General features: G+C 40.1%; 1 protein-coding gene across 2 annotated transcripts in view; it reads left to right on the top strand.

The window, feature by feature from the left end:
• The window catches only part of LOC135704987 (netrin receptor unc-5-like), an 846608-nt gene that overhangs the window by 387625 nt on the left and 440189 nt on the right, over positions 1 to 18794 (top strand). For both annotated transcript variants that reach the window (XM_065226538.1, XM_065226537.1), the window contains one exon: positions 4415 to 4493. In XM_065226538.1, the coding sequence (XP_065082610.1) occupies positions 4415 to 4493 (79 nt within the window). The remainder of the gene's footprint in view (positions 1 to 4414; positions 4494 to 18794) is intronic.

Raw genomic sequence — 18794 nt, 5'->3', positions numbered from 1 at the left:
TGACGTTTGGCTGAAAAACGATTTCCTGCAAAGTTGTAGCTGATAAAAATTCCCATAAGAATAGCAATAGAATTTGTTAACAGTTCAATATGTAAAAAGGCTAGGAGACGAGTTTTGTTTTCCCATAGTAATTTCCATATAAACTTCAAATGATTTGTGCCAAGTCAGTTTCTTATCAAATGAGTTTAAACTTTCGGAGGCAAATCAGGACCCGATTTGAAACCGTTTGAACACTGTGGAGCGAAAATTTCAAATTTTGCATCAGTCTACTATACATGAACGATGTTACAACGTCCGTAAATGCCACAACAAATCTTACTATATTATGTTACCAACCAACCAACCCGAGCAGCAACCGATAGCTTATTTCGGTTTGCTTGTGGTATAAAACTTTGTTGTGATATTAATCAGTAATCGAAATATTTTGTAAAATATTAAATGAATACCAAAATAACAAATTGTTATCTTTTAGTTTTTAGACAATAATATCTAAAGGAGTTATTAAATTGGTATTAGAAGATCTTCAAATTATCAAGCCATGGTATTCTAGCATCTAATAAATCGTCTGTTATCCGTCTGTTATTGTATTAACTAAATTTTATATTAGTTCGTTATTAGTAGAATATTTTTTAGTATTTTACCTCTTACCACCTCTTACCTCATTTATACCATATGTAGGTTGCCAGCTATGCTATTTCCATACCTGAATTTAGTATTAATAAGTTATTTTTTCCTGCTCGGGAAGTGACGCTTTCTTTCTTCACAAACAACTAAAGGCCGTTGCAGCTTGATGGTCTTAAATGCTTCTAAATGCTCTATTATTTCCTTTTGGCGTAAACGACCGCTGGCCCTCCACGACTACGTTTTAAGTGGTACCTCTCTAAAACGTGAGAGCACTGTGAAAGATCTTGGAGTACTTCTTGAATCTTCACTGACGTTCAAAGAGCAATTGTCATCCCGAGCAGGAACGAATATCTCGAGTGTTGAAAATTCTCTGGGAAGAATCACCCGGGTGCAAGAGATATCATTCTCTGGGGTGAATCTCTGCTTGTCTCCTCGGTGATTTTTCCTGGCACCACTGGAGAGATTTTTAAACACAGCACGAGAGAGTGAGAATGTTGACAATTCACTGTTTGTCTGTTTATACACTCACTTCCGTGATAAAGATGGCAGTGCAAATGTGTTATAAACAATAATCCAAATCCAAAGATTTCGGCAGAGCTTGACAAGGGGACAAAACGTGGTTGTGAATGCTGTGCTTTGCAGGGCAAATGGAAAAACATTCAAAGTGATCACGGTATTCAACTTGAAGCGGCATCTCGTCAATATTCATCGGGTGCTCTGATGTTGCTAGATCGCTGTTTCTCTCTCCATTTTCACTGCAGCTGCTGACGGCATTCCAAGTGTCTTCCTTTCGACACATTTCATGGACGACATTCTCCACGTTAAGGACGGGCATCTCCCTTCGCACTGCCTCGAACCTTTGTCAGTCGAAAACCTCATGCTCCGGCGTTTTATCCACGTTGCCACACTCCGAACAGAGGGGTGACACTGCGTGTCCGAACCGATGCAGGTACTTCCTGAAGCAGCCGTGGCCAGACAGGAACTGCGTTAGGTGGAAGTTGACGATTCCGTGTATTCAGTTCAGCAAGGTCGAAAAAATCTGTATTGGTCTACGTGTCCATCTACCGTTCTCCGCCGTGTTCCACTCCTATTGCTACTTAACCAACGACTCCGCTCTCACAACTTTGCGTACTCTTCCGGCTTCTCTCCGCCTGTACCACTCGCTGTTCTCCACCAAGGTGATGCCGCTTTGAGGTTATGGCATGCCCCCGACGGTGATATCTGCCCGCTGTACCGCTTTACAGTTACTGACCAATAGCACTTCCATTTAGTAATGGACTGTCTGCAGCTCCTTGCATCCAATCATGTCGATCGCCTCGGTCGCCAACACTTCCACCTCTTTCAGCGTCTCGTCTGTTACCGTCAAGACGACATCGTCCGCAAAGCCAACGATCTCAACTCCTTTGGGCATCTTCAGCGTTAGCACGCTGTTGTACATCGCGGATCATATGCGAAGAGCAAATTTTTTCATGAAATATGATCTTCTGTCACTTCTTAAAATATTTGCACTAAGGAACTGAACACCCTGTATACACTTACGATGATGATGATGATGATGATGATGATGATGATGATGATGATGATGATGATGATGATGATGATGATGATGATGATGATGATGATGATGATGATGGTCCCATCTCTTGCCCCTACAAAGGTTTGAGCTGGACGATTTATCTTTAAGATAATTAAATATGACTATTCAACCAGGTTAGCAAACAAAATCGAACTGGTAACAGTTACAGATATAAAGTCCCTCTAGAGTATACAGTTGCTTCACAGCGATATAAATGTGGAAAAGCTTAGGTGTCCACCTCTTAGTTCGCCTTTTTGTCCACCTAAAATATTAATAAGTATTAAAATCAATCAAGAGTTAATGAACAATCAACAAAGCATCCTATTACACTAGCAACCCCGCAATCTGATGCTATCATAATTTTCAGCAATATCACGAACCCCCGACATTTGCCAAAAAACTTACTACTAACTCAAGGTATCTTACAAATAAGCTTCAAAATTACATGTTTTATCAAATGTTAAAATCAGTCCTCTGTATCCATAATACGCGCATGACGCTTAAACCTTTGAAGACTCCTTTTTTCATAATTCTACTACTATTAAATCAAATATTAAAAATCCATCCTCACCATCGTGGCGAAAAGAAATAGTTTTTGCAGTGCTACAATAGTTATTAAAAAGTCATTATGACAGCTATCCATATAAAATAATCCGTTAGAGATAACTTCGTCAAGATACATAATTTGTCAATTCATAAAAAAAAATCACTGGATTACTGTTCAAACGACATATTCAACGTTGTGAATTGCAGTGTCTTTTAAATTCTGTAAGAGTTGCTGAACGTTTGATATGTCTAGGCATCGAATTGAAAACATTTATTCCTTTAAAATATGATGAATTTTGTGAAACACAATTCAAGAAATGTGGTGTTCTTATTTCAACCGCGTTTCTAGTATTATATCTATGAAAGTTACTTCCTCTTTCAATTCTACCACACAAATATCGAGGCAGCAAACCGTTAACTACTTTAAAAATGAACACCATAGTCAAATATACAATTCTTTGCTTCAGCGACAACCATTGTAAGGCGTCTAGCATCAAAGTTGAGGAAGTGACTCTATTGCATCTCAAAATCAAACGCATTATCTTATTCTGCAAGCGCTGTAATCTCGATATTTGTGTTTCATTGGCCAGAAATAAAATGGAAGGGCAAAAGTCTGGATGAGAGAGATGATTGATTTGTATAGCTGTATTTCATTGGCAATAGTTAAATCGTTTTTCAGTCGACATAGAATTCCATACTTCTTGGCAATTTTCTTGTGATTTCAATGTGAGAGTTGAACTTAAGTTTGTCATCAATAATCACGCCGAGATATTTAATCAGCCGAACGCGATCAATAGTCTCATCATCAATTCCAACAGATACGTTCGCATTTAATCGATTCCGTGAAATTACCATAAATTTAGTTTTACTTGTATTCAATTTCAACTGCTTATACTTCAACCATCTACTTGGAGAACGCAAATCTTCATTCGAGTTTAAAACGGCATCATCTAAATCCTTTGCTACACAGTATCATCTGCAAAAATATTAATGTCAAAAAATCCCTAATACACTTCCCTGGGGCAAGGTTATTCCCCACGAGACTGGAAACAGAATCATATAGGTAAGCGCTGAGCAATAGCCCTAAAGTAAAACAATAATAACTTTTTGCACAAAAGTTAAATCGATTTGTAGTCACCGACAAAATTGTTTTGCAATGAATTTCCAAGCTAAATCCGAGGTTTGCTCAAAGCAGAGTATTTTTTTTTTAATTTTCGACAAGCAAATGAATAGGTTCGTGTTACTTCCCATACATTCTCCAATGCAAAATAAAAAATTCTCCCGCAAATTCACTAAAATTCTGCACAGTTTTTGGGCATCTCAATACACCTCGAAAAGCAGCGAGGAGCGGGAGGTTCTGATCCGCCATATAAAGTTGACCCACCCTAACCCACATACTGCTTCTGCTACTGCTGCTACTACTGCTGCGTGTTAAGGCAAGGAGCATTTTCTCACAAATCGTTGCACAAAAATAGCGCAGAAAGAAAGGCAAGGACCCTCGATGTAACGAGTATCAACGGCCCTGCTGCTACCGGGTGGTGGTGGCGGTGTAATCTTCTCATCCCTCCATCCGTCCTTCCACAACGAAAACCCATCTCTTAAGTCTTCAAATGTTAGATTTTTTTTCAGAACTGTTCTTTTAATGATTTCTTTTTCTCTTTCTTCCAGGACATGGCCAATTATACATGTGTTGCGGAGAACATTGCCGGCAAGCGTGTTTCGGACCCCGTCAGCCTCACCGTCTACGGTAAGTGCTCTGGTTTTTCGGCTGACCGAATGCCGTTGCTTTTGCTGCTTCTGCTGACTGCACTCGGCTGATAAAGAGGGCTAGCAAAAGACAAGACAATTTATTTCCCATTTGAACGAAATCAGTCTGAGAGTATCTCTGGTTTTGCTCTTACTCTTATAAAGCTTGTTCAGAGAAAGGAAGAAGGGGGCAGACGAAGGAATGAAGTTCCCTTTGTGTAAATGATGCTGTTTTCTTGAAAAGTTAATGCATTTTCAAGTGCCCCTGGGCGGTATTCCCTCTTCCCATGTTCTACAGAGGGTTTCGATGTGGTTTAGCTGAGGGAACGAAGGGAACAACTTAAAGTCACCACTTCGTACGGTTTATGGATTTTGTCAAATAAAGCAGCCGATTTATATGAGGCACTTGTCTAGATTCCATTACATTTGAAAAGTTTCGGAGACACTGTGTTGTTGCCCTAAGGTCCCCAAAGCACAATGGAGGTTAAATTACCGTCAGTTCACGTTCATCAATCTCCATTAGCCGAACAGTCAGCTTCATGAAAATAATCATTTGTACAAATTAAAAATCACTACAAACAAACCGAATTCCACGAACCGATCCAACCTCGTTGATCGCACAGTCCACAATATATTGACAAACACCTGTCAGTCCGAGTTGAAATGTTATGATTGCTCAATGTATTTAAATGCAGTTCACCGCATCATTATTGGAGCCAGCCCGTCATCGGACTGCCTATCTACATCCAGACCATCGAAATGCAAACGAACCAAGCCGACATCAAAAGATTAATACCGTCAGTGAGTGTGCTCTGCGCAGGTTGTGTCAGAACGTTGAAAAAAAAAATGAAAAGAAATATTTCCAATTCCCTTCCTCGAAGCTGATGTGCTTCCGACCATTCTGCTTGGGTTGGAAATCTTTTATCAGGTGCCGTACAATAAAATTTGAAAGCCGAATGCGAGTAGTTTGGGAGACACTGCTGCTGCACTGGGCTTCTGTTCGCCTCCCCAATCGGAGATTAAAAATCAGGGGAGTCTCGGGATTAAAGGGAAGGCAGACTCTTCTGATTTCTTTTTTTAATTTACAAAAAGCCTTCGAGTGATATTGGAAGCGAGGCAAGGGAAATGGAACAGACACGGACAGACAGACAGATAGAAAGACAGTCAGTGGTTCTTATGATGAACTCGCGCACTCTTTGCAGGAACACAGGGAGCCGACAGAAGTGAAAGAACGATAAGAGCTCAAATCCCTTCAACTTTTCGGCTTATGAAAAATATCAGAAGGAATGTCATGAACATGTGTCTGACGCCGCCACCGTCAGCCGATGAGCATTTGAAGCAGTAAGCGAGAGTGCCACTTTACACCGTCATCCTCTTACGTGCAAGAAGATGAGGGAGCCATGAAAAATTATCATTTTCGTATATGTAGGGCATTAAAGAGGCGTCATTAAAAACGACTTATTCCTACCGTGTTTGAAGAGTACATTTTAAGGAGGGATTAGTCACTTGGATGCCATGCGTTACGATCGCTCACGACTTGCTCCGGAACGGAAGATGATCGTAAAAGCAGAACTAATGACTGGCTCTGATAAGCGTTTCCTGCTTGGAATGACTGAATAAATGATTAGGACTAATTCTCAAGATGATGAAACGTAATTTGTTCTTCCCACTGGCCGACCTCCAGCGGAGTTTTCTATTACCTCTCATGAAAAACCATTATAACGGCCAATTATACCCCCTGCCGGCGCGCATCTCACCTTCGCATGACAGGTTCTTCTTCTAGTAAAATCACCGTCCGGAAGAAGCCCCCTATTCAAACAATCGTACTCCAGCTGCGTTGTTCTAGATGTCAGTACTTTCCCATCGCATTGGAAATGAACGTGGCAGCAGTCGTGCGTGATTTTAATTGCAGATAAATTTCTCGAGATTATTTAAACTGACAAGCATTTAAAACAGCACGATGCCTTTTTTCAACGCTCGATGACTGTCCGTCTGCGATCGTCAACAAAAGACCAACACCAAGACTTCACATGCCTAGGAGCCGGTTGATGAGGATCATAGATGTCATAAAGCCTGAGAATTAAAACCTTCTTGACAGGTGAGAGAGCATGAGCTGAGGAGCTCATCATGGGCAGTCGAGACCGGGTTTTGTCCATCTGTTTACGACTGGTTCAGCGTTCAGGTTTAATTTATGTCACCGTGGAGATTGTGATGTCCAACGAGCGATGTAGTTCACTGGGCATGTGATAAAAATTATGAGTGTCTGGTTCTAAGGTCAAGAGGAAGCATGAGGAATTTACCTGAAGTGAAACGTAATTAACATCTTTTGCCGGCTGTAAGTTGAACCAACGGTATTCTTTTAGATTTTTATGAGTTGATTTTGTTTAAATAACTTGTCATTTTCGTTGGAATTGATTTACATTGCCATGTATTTTTTAACATGAGGGAGTGTGGTAAATATTAGATTGCTGAGAAACCTTATTCGACAATTGCACGAACCATCAGAACGTGAGTAAATACTCTAACGTGGTACAGATAAGTACTCTTGTTATTTTCTGCTTGGGATTGAACCAAAACCACACACGCTATGTTTAGATGCGACTTTTATTTTAAATCATTTTTTTTTATTTTATTCCTTACACGATCATAGTTTGGGATCACTAGTTTCATAATCTGTGCATTTAAAAATACTTAAACAGATTCTCGGTTGGGAAGGTCCAAAATAACGCTTTTCCATGAAATCTGGAGGCTCACCCTCCATTTGATCACTAAGATTGTTAGAAAAAAAACCTGTGTAAGACGGTTTGGTTTCATCGTTATTTTGGACCATTCTACCCAAGCATTCGTTTATGCATGGATACCACTAATTTTTTGCAGAGACACTTCCACGAGAGCACGAAGAATCTCTTTCCAATGATAAAAATGTTCCAACCCGATATAGAACAAGCCATCATATGAGGGGATGTCCCAATGAGTGGGGAGAAGAGCCCACCTTCAATTCATGAAATGTTAACAACAGCGAGTTGGCAATTCCAAGGTTGCAAAGACTCATTTCAGCTAAAACAATGTTTTTCTAAATTATGAAATAATTAGATGCCATGATCAAATTTTGAATTGGTAGGATACAAGAAGAGGTTGCAAAGAATGTGTTTGACATATTAAACCTGTTTATTTCACTTCATGAGAGTCACAGTCAGTGATTTTTCACAAACTCACTCACCCACTCACTCACTCACTCACTCAGCGATCAGCAAATCGCTGATTGTGACTCATAGAAAGCAAAATTTACAGGTTTTATGTTTCCAACGCATACTTTGTTACCTCTTCTTGTAAGTTACAAGTAAAACATGCCATCATACCATCTTTTGGTTTTATTATTCCGAAAAACATTATTTTAGCTGAAATGAGTCTTTGCAACCTTGGGCAATTCCACTCTCCCCATCCAAATCGCTTCAATCAGGCAAATGGTCCCATCCCTACCCAATGAGTTTATATGATTGTATGAAAATATGTAGAGTGAGCGAGCGCACACACCAATCATCATATCCCCTCGTTCATTGACACCAATCGAGACCCAAAAGGAGAAAAAGGAGAACTACTATGGCAATGTACCTTCTTCCGGTACTCCTTGATATATAGGGAACTTCATTGCATGTGTCAGCCTTTTTTACACATTGGAAAGCCCATCAAGCAGAAAAATACGTGGAAAGTGGAAATTGTACGCAAGTGTAGGCTAGTGAAATAAAATTGATGTTTTTGAATTAGTTTGAAGTGAAATAAAGTGACCTTTTTTACACCGTTGCTACTCTCTGTGCTACTCGACACGTGGTTTTCCTGCTTTCTTTAGCAACACTAGTTTCTGAATCTTCCACCTGTCATGGAAGTGACCCTTGTTCAAGCATTTCTGTAGCACCATCCTGAACATGTCCGGGACGCCTGCATCACCGCTTTCAACGCCACGTTGGGGATTCCATCCGGACCGCGAGCTTTGTTCACCTTCAATCCTTTCGCCGCTGCTACGAGTTCCTGGTTACAGCGGCGTTATCTCCCTCTCCCTCTCCGTACGGTGCAGGTGGCCAGGGTGGGTCATGCTTCGGGAAAAGTCCTTGCACGATGACTTTCAGCTTCTCTGGGCACATTTCAGCAGACATCGTTGATCCTCTGATCTTCGCCATCACGAATCGGTATGCGTTGCCACAGGGATTGGCATCAGCGTCTCGACACAGCTTCTTAAAACAGTTTGACTTACTCTGGCTTATCTCTTGTTGAACTCCTCTCTATGCTTCTTTGTGTGCTTCTGTTTTTGCTCTCTGAACAAGTTTTCTGGCTTTGAGACAACTATTGTGAAGGGTGCTAAGTGCCTCTTTCCACCATTAAGCTGGACGCCGTTTGATTTTTTTTTCCGTGTTGGGTGTATTCATCACTGCGACCATTACTTTGATCTATTGTGATATTCCCCGTTTTTATATTGCTTTATCAGTTATGTCGTATCACTATTTTGTGAAGCGACCGACATAGACTGACCAAAAGCATTTTCCCAGCCAGGTATTACATTTCGAATGAAATGTACTACTTTACTGGGACGTGCATTCCAAATATCAAAGGGTTCTGCCAGCCCCTTATCCTAAAAAATACGCCTTTTATTGAAGATTGCTGCACAAGAGCATAGCAGGTGTTCAGAGTATTCCTTTTCTATACCACAGAATCGACACATATCCTCTTGAAGTTTTCCTATTAGCTTCAAATGATATTTACATGGACAATGTCCTATTATCAAACCAGTATAGACACTGAGATCTTTCTTTGATAATTCAAGAATTTTTCTAGTCAATGAAATGTTCGGAATTATGAACCGTTTCGACTGCCTAGCAATGGAAGTGTTGTTCCAATTGGTCTCCACTTTAATTTTTTTTTCCATTTCTTGATCTCCATTTTAAGAGAACAAGTAGAAACTCCACAGAATGGTTCTGGTCCTATGAATTGCTGAGATGATCCTAGCCTGGCTAACGTATCGGCTTTTTCATTCCTTTCAATTCCACAGTAGCCAGGAACACAATATAAGTTTACTTGGATTTGACAGGCCAATTTCTGAAGTGACATTGCACATTCCCATACGAGTTTGGAATTGCATGTTGCTGATTTTAAAGCAATTAATGCTGCTTGACTATCAGACATAATGCATATATTCGAATGTTTATAATTCCTGCGCAATATATTACAGAGCATTCAAGAATTGCTTGAATTTTTGCTTGGAACACGGTTGGCCAGTAACCCATGGATATTGAGATATCAACCCTGGACCAGTTACCCCTGCTCCCACACGGTTGTTCAATCTTGAACCGTCTGTATAAAAAACAGTTGAACCTGGACGGATGTTTGGTCCCCCACTTACCCAAACATTACGATCAAATTCTGCTCCATTGTATAAACGATCGAAATTATATTTTTTCTCCATCCAGTCTTCATTTTTTAATACAAGAGTCCTGTAAGATCACCTTCAAGGAAGTACTTTGTTTGTTGAATCTTTAAAGTGCTCCTTTCAGCTTCTAATTGGATAAATTGATGCAACTTGCTCCTTCAATATCAATGAATGCTGCTAGTGACATTTCTTTTGATTCAAAAGATTTTTCTAGTTTTGTAACAAGCGTGTGAAGAGCTGTTACTGTTGATTTACCAGCTTGATATGCAAACTGATATTTACTCAAAGGAATTGTTATCAAGTACGTTGATTTTATATGCTGATCTATTATTTTCTCCATTATTTTTAGCATAATGGATGATGAACTGATCGGCCTAAAGGATTTAGAAGAAGTTTTATCCTTTTTATTAGCCTTCGGAATAAATATAACCTTTACTTGACGCCAAGTTATCGGAATATAACTTAATCTTAAGCTTGCTCTAAACAAGCCTGTTAGAATGGGTGTCAAAGTTTCTTTTCCTTTCTGAAGTAGTACTGGAAAAATTCCGTCCCTACCTGGTGATTTGAAAGGAGCAAAAGAATCAATCGCCCATTCGACTCGTTTTTCTGTAAAAATTCTATTGGCCAGATTACGAGCGTCTTTCCTGGCAATCTCTAACCCAGTCGATTCATTCATTGGTGTCTGAACTTCCGTCCGAATTTTTCTAGAGCCAGTTTGCGCTGCACGTGTATTTTGGTCTTCATTTATGTTAGCAATTGAACATGGAAAGTGCGTTTTCATCATTGTTTCTAATGTTTCTTCCACAGACTTAGTAAAAGTGCCGTCTTCATTTTTAAGAGTTCCTAAGCCATTTGAATGATCTTTTGAAAGGACTTTTTGCAATCTGGCAGCAACTGGAGTATTTTCAATGTTTTCACATGTATGCCTCCAGCAGGGTTGCTTCCACTCACTTGCTATAAAAAAATGATTTTCTGAATTTTGAAATCATTCGACGTTATAATGATATTTTGTACTTGTTAGACCCAAGAAGCGGATGAAAGGCAAGTGTTTGACTCATAAAACTAGTCAATTTTGCTACCAGAGTGTTACAATAAGCGATTTTATGATTCGTGAGCGTTCACTCAGAGTGAGCGCTTGCGAGTCGTAAAATCGCTGATTGTGACTATCTGAAAGCGAATTTGACAGGTTTCATGTGTCAAACACTTTCCTTTCAACCTCTTCTTATATCTAACAAGTACAAAATATGATTATAAGTTCTAATGATTTCAAAATGCAGAAAATCATGTTTTTATAGCAAGTGAGTGGAAGCAAGCCTGGCCTCCAGTCCTTCCTTTTAGATCGTCGGATTTCCTTATTATAACATGTGAGGGCTTCCCTGTATTGATCCCATTGTCTTGTTATTTTCGCCCGGCTAAATAGCTTCCGGGTTTTCTTCCGAAGTTTCTCTAAGATTTTAATCCACCAAGGTACATCCCTATTCGTAGAGCGTACCTTTGCAGGACAGCTGTCGTAATAAACTTGTTGGATTAAGCTTAAAAGCTCATGAGAATTTTTCTCAAGTTCATTGCATGTTTTGAACATCCTCTCAAGTTATTAACTCCAACTTTAAGCTTTGAGTTGTATTGCTCCCAGTTAGTTTTCCTGGGATCTCTTATAGTTTCAATGATTTGTAGATTAACTTCATAATCAAATATAATTTGCTTATGGTCGGACAAAGATACTTCATCCGATACGTGCCAATTCTTGATTTTGTCATAAATCGTTGGACTACATAGTGTTAAGTCAAGAACTTCTTGCCTAATTGTGTTTATAAAAGTTGGATCATCCCCCTTATTACATATATCTATTTCATGTTTTGAGATAAAGTCTAAAAGGCACTCACCTCTGCTGTTGATGTCTGAACTAGACCACACTGTATGATGGGCATTTGCGTCACATCCAACTATGAATGTTTTATTTTGTTTCTTGCAGTAAGACACAAAATGTGCAACCTCTGGTGGCGGTACATCTCCCACGTCTCCATGAAAGTATGCCGAAGCAACGTAAATTTCCGTTTTGCCGTGGGTTGTTGGCACCTCCATCATGATTGCTACGATGTCTCTTTTAATAAATTCTTAATCGGAAAATTTTTAACTTTTTCATTTACTATAATGGCAGCTCTTGGAGATAGCTGCCCTTCATCATAAATTAACTTACATGATTTTGTAGGAACTCCTAGAATCCTACTTTTGTTTGCCCATGGCTCCTGGATTAGCGCTACGTCCAGTTTACTTTCTGTGAATCGTTTGTAAAGTACAGCGGTTGCTCCCTTGGCATGGTGCAGATTCACTTGAATACATTTTATTTGCTTACTTTTCATGTTGTTGATTGGATTTACTGCGTTTATTGGGTCGAACTTTCTCCCCAACATTGGTCCTGCGGTTATCGATAGGTGGATTTATATTCGCCTGGAGATTTATTTCTCTGTATCCCAGCGCTGATCCTGTATTTGTCACTCGATCATCGTTTGTGCTCTCGTTAACTGTATTTGTAGTATGACCAGAATCTAGTTTTTCTTCCATGTCCTTGACACCACTGGATCCTGGGATTTTATCTGAATGATCTACGACCATTCTGTTATCACCAGTTTCCTCGTGGGTCTTATCGGAGTCATGGTCACTCCTGTGTTCTGGTCTCCCACGATCATTTGATTCATTTCTTTGAGCCAGATTTCTCTTCTGGAATTTCTTCCTAATTTGGGCGTTACCAAATTTAAAATCCAGCACATAGTCGCAATCTTTGATAGAGTTCATAGAAACTCCATCCACGGTGAAAATTAATTCAACGTGTTGTTGGTTTATAATGTTGCGCTGGAGTATTCTCCATGCATCCACTATTAACCCATCGTTTTGGCTCTCTAAGAGTGCTAGAATCCCTTCGTTTCTGTCTTCAGCACTCCATGGAAAGAACCCAATTAGTATTTCTGGGCGAGGGATGTCTTTTTCCTCCACCACAGTAAGTTCCGCCCCAGTCCAGGGTTTTAAAGTAGGAATTATGCTACACAACCAGTCTGCTGTTTCCTGGTTTTTACAAATAATCACTAAGTAGAGTTGAAGGCACAATGTCCAAATTTTGGTTTAAGTGCTTCTTTCCTTTATCCAGCAACTTTGGTAATGTTTGCTTTTTCTGTAGCCATCAATTGTTCTTTAGTAAGTTCCACATTGGGATAGCCTTTCGGAAGGATGCCCAGCTTCACACCACAAACTACTTCCTTGTAGGAGGGGTTGATCTTACCCTCAGCCCCTTTATGTTGTCCTGAGTGTTCGGATCTATGCGCATCAATTCGATGCTGTACAGAGCTTTTTGATGTAGAAGGCTTGTTATTGCCACAGCTCTGTCGAGGAATTTTTGGTGGACGTGGATTACCACTGCTGTTGGAACCGTTTAGGTCTGAGTTCCTCGGGCGTTTTGATAAATCCGCCGGTTGCTGTGGTGTTTGAGCCAAGCGGAAAGCTTCTTCTCGACTATGCCCACTCTCCACATGACGCTTGAAGCGTTTTTGACCCGCTTCACTTAACTTTTTCCCCTTTTTCCCCTTCTCTTCCTTTGATGGGGTTTTTGGTTGTTCCAGTAATCTTCCTTGGAACTGTTTCGGCGGTAGTAGTGTTGGTGGTGGTGATGATATCAACGTTACATTAATGCCGTCTTCGTAATCGTCGTCATCATTCTTATTTGGATGAAGAACAGGAAGGCCTTGCAGCTGTAACTTCTCTTCCTCCCTTTCTCTATCAATTTCCATCTTCGATCCACTCATGATACCGAGAAAATTTGGTGTTGCTAGAAAACCACGCGAAAAATATGTTGTATGATATTAGATTTTAATTATTTTATACCTTTTTTCAAATATTAATATGATATTAATAGTTTTTTTTTTATTAATAATACTAATAACTAAAAATTATACTAAGAAATTAATTATGTACAAGAAAATAAATTGGAAAAAATAATGAATTATTAATATATTTTACGGCTTTCCACCTTGTATTTAATGTAAAGGAAGTCTGAATACCCCAGTCCCCCCTAATTTCCACATTCTTTAGTGATGATAAACAATCAAACACTTGTGAGTATAGTTGCCTCGCTCACTCATCAAAGCAATTATCCATGAGAAGGACAACAAGTAAAATCAATTTCAATGTTGATATTGTATTAGACTGCCACTATCACACACTTTTATCGTTGTTATGCAGCATGCATATGCTGATAATTGAATAACATTTTGGCGAAAATGGCCCATTTAGGTTGCATGACACGGTACACACTGCAATAAGTATGTGGGATTTATTATTATTATTATTTATAGTTATCACCACTCAATATTATTACAAACAACATTTCATCTGTGACCGTAGATATGTCAACAGATTAACCTCGATATTGAATCCAGCATAAACTTGCATGCAAGGCGGGATTTTACAATTCAATTGATTGCATACGCCGCATGCCATTATTATTATTTTCTTTTATACTCCGTGATTGATCGCAGGTGCTTATTCCACTAAATATTTGGCTCCAGTTTCCTCGGCATGGTAGTGTCACATGCTCTCAACGGTCGCAAGTTCTCGTCCACGGTACTGCCACAGTATTCAGTTGTCCGATGCCATATCGGATCGCCTGATGGTCACTATAGGTAAACCTTTCGCACACTCTCCAATTCATGTTTACCCCCAGCGACTGACGACAGAAAGTGACGTTGATAATGGATTTTCGGACATCTCTGCGAAAAATGCTGGTAAGTCCATCCAGCATCTCGTGGAACTGCTCCATCGTCCATCTAGGGGGTGCGTAGCAACTGCATATGAAGATTCCGCTAATTTTGGAGTTCACGAAACCTTCGTATGAGCTCGCAACCACATCTTGAATGGGTTATCTGCCCATAACTTGTATTGCAGCTATTACAGCTCTATCCGCCACCCAGTTACAGTTATCGGGAGGGACTCTATATGATTGAAACGTTGCACTTTGTTGCTGTTGTCGACTGCCACAATAGTTCCTGTGCAGTGTCACAAGAATTATTTGGGTTACCTCAAAACTGTTGGAGGTAACCCGCCTTTTTGTAAGCTAGGCATTTGAAGTCTCCCGTCCTATGATCGTTTCCGTCCTCTTTTCTGCAGATCATGCCCTTCGATTGCTTCGTGTAGCCTCTTGCAATGTTTCATTTTTCCCCTTATTTCCTGCACAGATCAGATCTGTCAGGGCCATTGCAGTTCCTTGCGTGGTGACTGAAACCCATGCACCCAAGGAGTGGCTTTCAGCGAGCACACTGACCACCCAACTTTGACCTTGTTCGTCTCCAACGCTTGTTTGCTGCAACTGTCGCAAGCCGTATCACCACCGTTTGCATGCCGCCGTACGCCTTCCTCATCCGCATTGACATCGTAACATCTCCCATATCACAGTGCACTCTCAACGCACTTCTCAGCTCCTCTTCTGTAGTGATCTCGTCCAGATCTCTGCACTCGACCACTGTCTCCTGGGATAGAGCTCTTACGCTCTCCTCTTCGCCAAGAGACTTTTTGACAAGCTCCTTGAAGGCTGAGCTCTTGATCGAAGGATCCCGCTTCAGCTCAAAAAGCTTCTCGTCTTTCTGGGTGCGCCTGTTTTTTTAGCTGAAGTTCCTTCCACTCTAGATTAGCTTGAAACTTCCCGAGGAGTGCTGCGTACGGCGTTTTGTCTTTTTCTTCGACGATCAGAGCTCGCCCTCCCAAGTAACCAAAAGTTCCGCATTCAACGATTAAATCACTTCTAAGTTCCGTAAAGTTCATATAAAGTTCCAACAGAACTTTCAATGGACCTGTCAAAGTTCAAATAAAGTTCCGACAAAACTTTCAAGTTCCATAAAGTTCAAATAAAGTTCCGACAGAACTTTCAAGTTCCATAAAATTCAAATAAAGTTCCGACAGAACTTTCAAGCCACATGAAGCAATCCGCACAAGTCTTTACAAAACAAACATTAATTAACTAACAAAATTTAATGTACGTAAATATGAAATGACCAGTGGCCCGAATAAATCATGATTTTTATATTTATGCAGTGCATCAACATTCTATCCAAACATGAAAAAATAAATAAATAGTAATTTCCTGGATTCGAACCCGTGTATTCGGCATGCGATTTACGAACGCTAACCACTGCGCCTCAAATGCGTTGGAATACTATGCGGACAAACACCAATTTAAAATTCATCAAGGTGTTGTGTTTCGTATTCAAGTCAGTCAGCTGGCACTGAAAACTCCAACAGTAGGCGGGACAACAGCTCACTTTATTATATCTCAGATGACGCAGTGGTTCGTGCTGGGGCTCTTACGCAGAAGGACTGGGTTTAATTTTTCAAACAGCTCTAATTCTACTAATAATGCTGATAAATCAATACACATTAATACCTGCCTTCAGAAATAACTTTCATATAAGTGCGAACTTAAACATAGAATTTGATGTAGAGGACAAAAACCTTTTTTTAATATATTTTCTAAAAGTTCCGTTCAAATTCCACCAGAAGCTGCTTAGAATACTATTCAATTATGATATCGGAACTTTCAAGTTCTTATAACGACTTTAAAATGAGGCTGCTTAGAATTCTATAGACCACCACCAACCAAGCTGCTTAAGCCACAAATAGCCTTTTATCAGAACTTTTGGTTACTTGGGCTTACTTCGCTTCCGACGAGGCCTGGATTTCTCCTTCTTCTGTTCGTCTTTTTTCTTCACTTCTTTTTCCTTCCGTTTTTTTTTCACTCCTCCTTCGGCTTCTCGACGGTACGCCATATTTCCTCCTTGTTGTCTTTCCAAGTAACCAAAAGTTCCGCATTCAACGAACAATTTCAATTCGAAGTTCCATAAAGTTCAAATAAAGTTCCGACAGAACCTTCAATTTCCATTAAGTTCGAGTAAAGCTCTGTCAGAACTTTTAAGTTCCATAAAGTTCAAATAAAGTTCCAACAGAACTTTCAAGTTCCATAAAGTTCTATCAGAACTTTCAAGTTCCATTAAGTTCAATTAAAGTTCCGACAGAACTGTTAAGCGTTAGAGTTGTTATGATGTACTTCGTAGATTGGATACTAGCGACACTCACGTCTCTTCTGAAATTCTCAGTTAGACTACTTTCAGGAATAATGCTGAGGAGTAAACATTGGTTCCAATCTAAACAAGAGTAACAGAAGCATGACTGTCACTATTCCCGGCCACGCCCATCTTTACCATAACTAGGGATAGGGAAGGAAATGTTGATGTAGTACTTACTTAACGAGAGGCCACCGACTTAGCGACACCCTCATAAGTGCTACGGAGTTGAACTTTTAAGTCCCATAAAGTTCAAATAAAGTTCTGACAGAACATTCAAGTTCCATAAAGTTAAAATAAAGGTCCGACAGTAATTTCTTCATAAGCAACTAAAAGTTCCACACTCAACGATAAAACCCACTTTCAAGTGGCTGCATATCAAGTTCCAACACAACTTTCTGGTTACTTAAGAAGTTATAGAATGCACACGAGAATTTTCATGCTCCAAAAAGTTCCGATGCGTACTCCCAGCAACTTGAAGTTCAAAAAAAGTTCCAAAAAGCATCCCTTAACACTTCTTAGGAACTTCAGGCAAGGCTGAAAACATGGCCACAAAAAAGTTCCGAACAAGTTCCCAGTGGAACTTCTTGGCAACTTTAAAGTATCTTTAAAGTTCGCTGCGGAACTTCTTAACAACTTGAAAGAATCTAAAAAAGTCCGTTATAGGTCACATGAAGCAATCCGCACGAGTCTGTTTTAGGAACAAAAATTAATGTACGTAAAAATAAAGAGCAATTTCTACGAACGCTTACCACTGCAAGCGTGTTGGAATATCATACGGGCAACAGCTCACTTTAACAAATCTCAGATGACGTATTGGTTCGTGCTGAAGCTCTCACGCAGAAGGACTGGGTTTAATTCTTCGAACAGCTCCAATACTACTGCTAATGCTGATAAATTAATACACGTGCATACCTTCCTTAAGAAATAAGTTGCATAAAGCCCTGAATAAAGTTTTATAAAAGTGTGAACTAAATATAAAATTGGTGTAGAGGACAAAAACCTTTTTTAACTTATTTTCTAAAAGTTCCGTTCAAGTTCCACCAGAAGCTGCTTAGAATGCTCTTGAATTATGGTACCGGAACTTTCAAGTTCTTAAAACGACTTAAAAATGTGCCTGCTTAGAATTCTATAGACCACCTTCAACCAAGTTGCTCAAGGCACAAATAGCCTGTTACCAGAACTTTTGGTTACTTGGGTTCCTTGTCGTTCCTGTCGTTTCCATTTTCCCCTTTTCCGAGCGTGGATTTCGAGTTCCTTCGGTGTTTCCTGTGCTCCAGCTGCTGCTTTCTCCTTGACCTCGATCAGTGCCCTATTGGCAGTCTCGGCTCTCGTCCTCAGCGCATCCTTTTCAAGTTCGGCAGCAATCATGGCGGATTTGATGACCGTAACCATTTCCTTTATTGTCTTGTGGACGTGGCTATTATCCTGTACAAAGTTATGGAGTTCATTGATCCTCCACCTGATCTCCATCATTTTGGTCTTTCCAAGCTGCAGCCCTTCTTGGGGTGTGCTACTGCTGGATTTCGGTGTGAACATCTGGCTTAGCACTCTCATTGGTGTTCTTGCTACTCATATTGGGGCTTACTGCTGCTGCTGGAACTCTCTGAAGCCACCAGGTTCAACACTGGTGTTCTCTGCAATATCCCGCTCCTTGCGAACACGTTCGCTCCTACGTTTTCACTGTCTAGCGTCTTGGTTATCTATACAAGCAGGGAGGCCATGCTAGGGTTGGCACGGTCCTTCGTGGGGGCCGGCTTCAGAACCAGATTGGCCTAAGTCA

Source organism: Ochlerotatus camptorhynchus, unplaced genomic scaffold (assembly GCF_037179485.1).
Source record: "Ochlerotatus camptorhynchus isolate MF236.1 unplaced genomic scaffold, CSIRO-AGI_Acam_v1.1 ptg000255l, whole genome shotgun sequence".
Lineage (NCBI taxonomy): Eukaryota > Metazoa > Arthropoda > Insecta > Diptera > Culicidae > Ochlerotatus > Ochlerotatus camptorhynchus.
The sequence above is the reverse complement of the archived record's forward strand: the minus strand, read 5'-3'. Positions and strand labels throughout refer to the sequence as shown.